The sequence below is a fragment of the Cololabis saira genome, chromosome 12, assembly GCF_033807715.1.
Source record: "Cololabis saira isolate AMF1-May2022 chromosome 12, fColSai1.1, whole genome shotgun sequence".
Taxonomy (NCBI): Eukaryota; Metazoa; Chordata; class Actinopteri; order Beloniformes; family Belonidae; genus Cololabis; species Cololabis saira.
Window position 1 is genome coordinate 21,468,388 of NC_084598.1, and position 6,000 is coordinate 21,474,387.

Genomic DNA, 6,000 nt, shown 5'->3' on the forward strand with positions numbered 1-6,000 from the left:
GATTGGTATGGGGAGGCTTCTCGTCAGATAATCAGAATCAGAATCAGAATCAGCTTTATTGGCCAGGTTCGAACATTGTCCAACAAGGAATTTGACTCCGGTAATTTCGCTCTTAAAATTTCGCTCTCTCTCTTCCACTATAAAAGCCATCTATAGTGGGTAACCACCCTTCTTCAGCGCCACACAGTTCAGCCACTGCCACTGGGCGCAATCACCTCCTCTCACCCTCAGCTTCAAGTGTAAGAGAGGCTGACATTCTGCTGAAGAGACTGTGTGGTGCCAGATAAGGCTGCCTGTGCTTCCATCCTCACTGACTGAGCACTGAACAAGCCCGTGCCTAAATCAATTACAGCAGATTTAGTGAGCAGGGTTTTGTGTTTGCCATGTATCCCCTGACTCACACTCAGACACAACTGCAGTAAAAAGGAGGAGTTACACAATTTGATATACTGTAGTTTAGATAGGAGACTTCCATTAGTATAAGGCAAAACCTACAATGGCATGGTCAGGACATAACATGCATGGGTGTGAATGTCATTAAGCAGTCGGTCCCTGCTTTGAGCCGTGGCGCCGCAAGAAGAAAAACAAAAAAAAGGAAGATTTTCTCAAAAATACATGAAGAAATCAAGGAGACGAAGATTACCAGTGATAATGCGTTAACACTGTACACAGATGCTTGCACATTTGTACACATTTCTTGACGCAGGCAGATCCTAGTACAAATATGCAAGCTTAGAAAAAAAGGAAAAAGGACTTGAAATAAAAACCAGCATGATTTTGACTATTGAATTATGAATTATCTACTGAGCTTTTTTCCAGTGAAACGAAGTTTTTTGAAACATTTTTCTATGCTCATTTAGATACTGCTCCACCTGATGGATTTCTGTTGCTAATTCTTTTTCTTTTTAACGTTTGTTATGATGAATTGCCACAACAAGGAAAACTGATTAGTATATGCGGGATTAAGCTGCTGATTAACCTTTTTTTTAAAAAAAAAAGCTTTCCAGTACAGTTGAAAAGGAGAGCTCAAGGTTGCAGAGCAGGAGAAAGACAGACAGCAACAGTAATCATGGGAAATGTAGGATCCCTGGGAAGCATCACAATTTTCTAAATGTGGTAGCGAGAGCATGTTCTGGACTCCAGGACCTCTGTATACATTTGTTGGATGGTAGAGACAGACAAAAGACTTGAAACAGGCCTGGACATGCTACTGTGAAGGAGTGCCCCTGCATCCCATATGTTACATTTTTGGCTATACGTTTCTGTCCAGGCTGTCTTCTGTGAGAGCTCACCTGCATTATCAACAAACACACCACACCAAGACATTCCTGATGATATCTGGACATTTGAGCCAACCGACTGTTTCTGTTACACTTCTTACACTCCAGCTGATTTGTGGGCTGAGGGTTATTTTAGTTTATTCGTTCTTATATACATTTATAAGTAAATGACCCTGCTACACGTTTTTTTCTTTGAGGATTAATACAGTATAATTCAATTCTGCAATATTCCCAGATTAAAATGATGGCTTCAGACACAGCAATGAACAAATTGTATATATAATGTGCTCTTATGAAGATTTTGTGCTGTAACAAAAATGAAAAAGATAAATGGGTCTCATGTGCACAGGTCCCAACATTTGAAGAATATTTGGAAGTAGCTCTGTTTGTAAGACATTTTTGTCACATGCTTTAGCCTCAAGTGAATTTTCTGTGCTTTTGTTTATTTCCTGCTGGCCGGGCTATATGACCATTACTGCTGCCACATGTGTGCATACAATGTGATCTCTCATAAGAATATGCCTGAGGTTCTGTTCTGTTCAGCGAGTCATTCTCTTTTTCAACTCTACATGCTCGTCTGTGGGAAATACCCAATCACGTTATTCAGCTCTTATTGGAAATATCTTTTCACCTCTTTTCCAGATACTGGAGGCTATATTTCACTGCTCTATACAGTGTTATTAGGGCCCGAGCACTTGCAGTGCGAAGGCCCTATTGTATCTGTAGGAATTTTTCTTTCTTTCTTTCTTTCTTTCTTCTGACGAAAGGAGGGCCTTTTTGCCCCCCTAAACGTGCCCAAAAAGTCACCAAATTTTGCATGCAAGTCAGGCCTGGCGAAAAATTCGATATTTAATGGTTTACATTAATGGGCGTGGCAAAATGGCTCAATAGCGCCCCCCGGAAAACTTTGTGCCTCAAGCCCCACAATACGGTTTGACGTACATGCACGAAAATCAGTACACACCTGTATCAGTACACAACCTAAAGAAAAGTCTCTTGGCGACATGGCCGAAACCGAACAGGATGTCGGCCATTTTGAATTAATCGTGTCACTTTGGCGCAATTTATGCCATTCCTTCGGCAGTTAATACGGCCCGAACCGTAACGTGCACCCAGGTGTGTTATACATCAAAATGTGCGTCTCCATCCTGTGACTACGCGCATTACTTTTCTCTTTCAAAAGCGTTACCGTGGCGACGCTAGAGACCCAAAAAGGGCGCCCACCCTTCATCTGGTTGGTTCAGACAGAAAAAACTTGCGCCTCAAGCCCCATAATACGGTTTGACGTACATGAACGAAAATCGGTACACACCTGTATCATGTCGCAACTAAAAGAAAAGTCTCTTGGCGCCATGGCCGAAACCGAACAGGAAGTCGGCCATTTTGAACATTCTGAATTAATCGCGTAATTTTGGAGCAATATGAGCCATTCCTTCGAGAATTAATACGGCCCGAACCGTAACGTGCACCCAGGTGTGTTATACATCAAAATGTGCGTCTCTATCCTGCGACTACACGCATTACTTTTCTCTTTCAAAAGTGTTACCGTGGCGGCGCTAGACGCCAACAAGCGCACCCCCCCCCTTCATCTGATTGGTCCATATTTGATAGTTCCCCAAAAGGCACCAAATTTTGCATGCAAGCCAGGCCTGGCGAAAAATTTGATATTTCATGGTTTGCATTAATGGGTGTGGCAAAATGGCTCAACAGCGCCCCCCGGAAAACTTTGTGCCTCAAGCCCCACAATACGGTTTGACGTACATGCACGAAAATCGCTACACACCTGTATCATGTCACAACTTAAAGAAAAGTCTCTTGGAGCCATGGCCGAAACCGAACAGGAAGTCGGCCATTTTGAATTAATTGTGTAATTTTGGCACAATTTATGCCATTCCTTCGGCAATTAATACGGCCTGAACCGTAATGTGCACCCAGGTGTGTTATACGTCAAAATGTGCGTCTACATCCTGCGACACCACGCATTACTTTTCTCTTTCAAAAGTGTTACCGTGGCGGCGCTAGACGCCAAAAGGCGCGCCCCCCCCTTCATCTGATTGGTCCATATTTGATAGTCACCAAATTTTGCATGCAAGCCAGGCCTGGCGATACATTTGATATTTCATGGTTTGCATTAATGGGCGTGGCCTAACGGCTCAACAGCGCCCCCTAGAATACTATTCTCTGCCATAACTTTTGAATGGTTTGACATAAAGAGTCGTGGGTGGTGTCATGGGACTCGGTATTGAGTCCTTTACCATAATTGGTGAAAATTTGCCCCGCCCCTTTTTCTGATTGGTTGTCCCTATTTCCCGCTATAACTTTTGAATGTTTTGACATAGAGAGTAGTGGGTGGTGTCATCTGACTCTGTATTGAGTCCTTGAGCTTCATTGGCCTGAATTAGCCCCGCCCCTTCTTCTGATAGGTTGTCCGATTTTCTGCTATAACTTTTGAATGGTTTGACATAGAGAGTCGTGGGTGGTGTCATCAGACTCTGTATGGACTCCTTGACCTTCATTGGCCTGAATTAGCCCCGCCCCTTCTTCTGATTGGTTGTCCCTTTTTTCTGCTATAACTTTTGAATGGTTTGACATAGGAAGTCGTGGGTGGTGTCATTTCTGATATGCTTATGGGGGGCGGTGGACGTGAGTGCGAGGGCCCGTTCATCGCTGCTTGCAGCTTTAATTTTGGTATTTTTTCCTTTATGTTGTTGCTATGTTTTTCAATCCATAACCTCTCAATTATGTTCCTGTCTGTGTGCTTGTACAATCATCTACAGGTAACAAGTTCTCATACAGCCACGCCTGTCTGCTGGTTGCTGGCATTTGGGGCTACGCTGGAGTGTTCGCAGTCGGTCCCCTGTCGGGCTGGGGAGAGTATGGCGCCGAGCCGTATGGAACAGCATGCTGCATCAACTGGCATGCTCCCAGCCAAAGTTCTGCAGCTATGAGCTACATCATCTGCCTCTTCTTCTTCTGCTACATTGTTCCCTGCACTGTCATCTTTCTATCCTACACGTTCATCCTGCTGACTGTGCGAGGCTCTCGCCAAGCTGTGCAGCAGCACATGTCCCCCCAGAACAAGATCACCAATGCACATGCACTTATCATCAAGGTGAATGCATAAGCCCATTGTCCAATATAACACACTGTTCAATAGCTATTGAATTAATGTTTTTATGTTAAATGTTTTTTTAGTTTTTTTTAACTGTTGTCATGTTAACTTTTCAGCTCTCTGTGGCAGTTTGCATCGGTTTCCTGACAGCATGGAGTCCATATGCAATCGTTTCCATGTGGGCTGCATTTGGTAACCCAGCAAATGTGCCGCCCATGGCTTTCGCTTTGGCAGCCATCTTTGCCAAGTCCTCCACCCTTTACAACCCTATTGTCTATTTGGTCTTCAAGCCAAATTTCCGCAAGTCACTGTGTGGCGATGTGGCCCTGTGCAGAAGCACCCTGTGCGGATGTTTGTGCCAGCACACCTCTGCACAGAAGGGTATTTGCAGACAACCTCATCACGATGAAGAGTGCAACTCTACAAGGTTGTCCAACGGGCTACCGGAGAACCACAAGACCTGCAGGCACTGTCCTTGCCCTGAAACAGCCACTGGTGCTAGAGAAAACTTTGGAGATTACAGCCCTCAGCAGACTGCCAGGATAATGAAGGATCTCTGCAAAATGAGGTGGCTGTCAGTCAGCTCTCCAATGAGATGCAGAGTGACTTTCTCTAGAGAACAGAAGCAGCAGGAAGCTATAAAAGGTTGGGGGGGGGGGGGTGCTCTGGCTAGACTGAAGTATGAAAGAGACTATTTTCAAGTTAAGTAAAAACATAATCAAAACAAAAACCTCTAAAGTGACTGATTGAGGGGGGGGGGGGGGGGGGGGGTTGGGTGTTTTAACTCAACTTGTCTTATGCCTCAAATATGTGATACTGCCAAAAAAAGAAGAAGAAAAAGACTATATACTTAAAAGCCAATATAGAAAATAAGCAAGCCAAACAGTTCACATGTGTAATATTTAATCAGGCAAATGTGTAATATTTAATCAGGCAAATAACAAGTGTCAATAACTATCTGATGACAAACAATCAACAGCAAGGAAACAAGACTGTGGAGCCACAATGCAAATCATTTTACGCTGGATTTAGAGGGAGGAACTGATACTGCGACTTCCTCCCTCAACTACCCTTTATGTGTTTTTACCGGTACTGTACTTAATGATGTATTTGTATTTATTTATGCATGCCTCAAATTGAAGGATCACAGGGTTGTTGTTGTTGTTATCCAACAAGAAAATTAGTGTGCCATCCTCATTCATTAGTATGAACAAAACTTTCAAAGCTCCAGGTAGATTAATTTAAACTGTATAAACTGGGTTCATTGAAGGGGTGAATAACAGAGTGCCGAACAGATCAGACTTAATAAGGTGTCTGTTGTGTTAAAATTGACATTGACCAGATGATAGTATTGATCCCGTTGCAGACAAGAGATGCCAGTTTTGCCATTATTCATTTTGTCTAATTACCTCTGGGAAGATATAAGAGCAAAGTATAATTTAACACTCAACATGATCTATTCACTCCCGATATACTTCAGATGGAGACTCTGCTTGGATGGTTTGATTTTATAGTTTCTGATGGCTAAAGTGTGAAATAAGCTGCAAATTCATTAGTTGGATGGCTCTCTTTTTTCCTTTTGTCATTTACATGACATACAGTGTAATC

General features: G+C 43.1%; 1 protein-coding gene across 1 annotated transcript in view; it reads left to right on the forward strand.

Annotated features, from left to right (window-relative positions):
* The window catches only part of opn7b (opsin 7, group member b), a 152,707-nt gene extending 147,699 nt beyond the window's left edge, over nt 1-5,008 (forward strand). Inside the window, 3 exon segments of the mRNA XM_061734860.1 lie at nt 4,058-4,392; nt 4,509-4,943; nt 4,946-5,008. Of these exon segments, the coding sequence (XP_061590844.1) occupies nt 4,058-4,392; nt 4,509-4,943; nt 4,946-5,008 (833 nt within the window).
* Nucleotides 5,009-6,000: the final 992 nt, after the last annotated feature.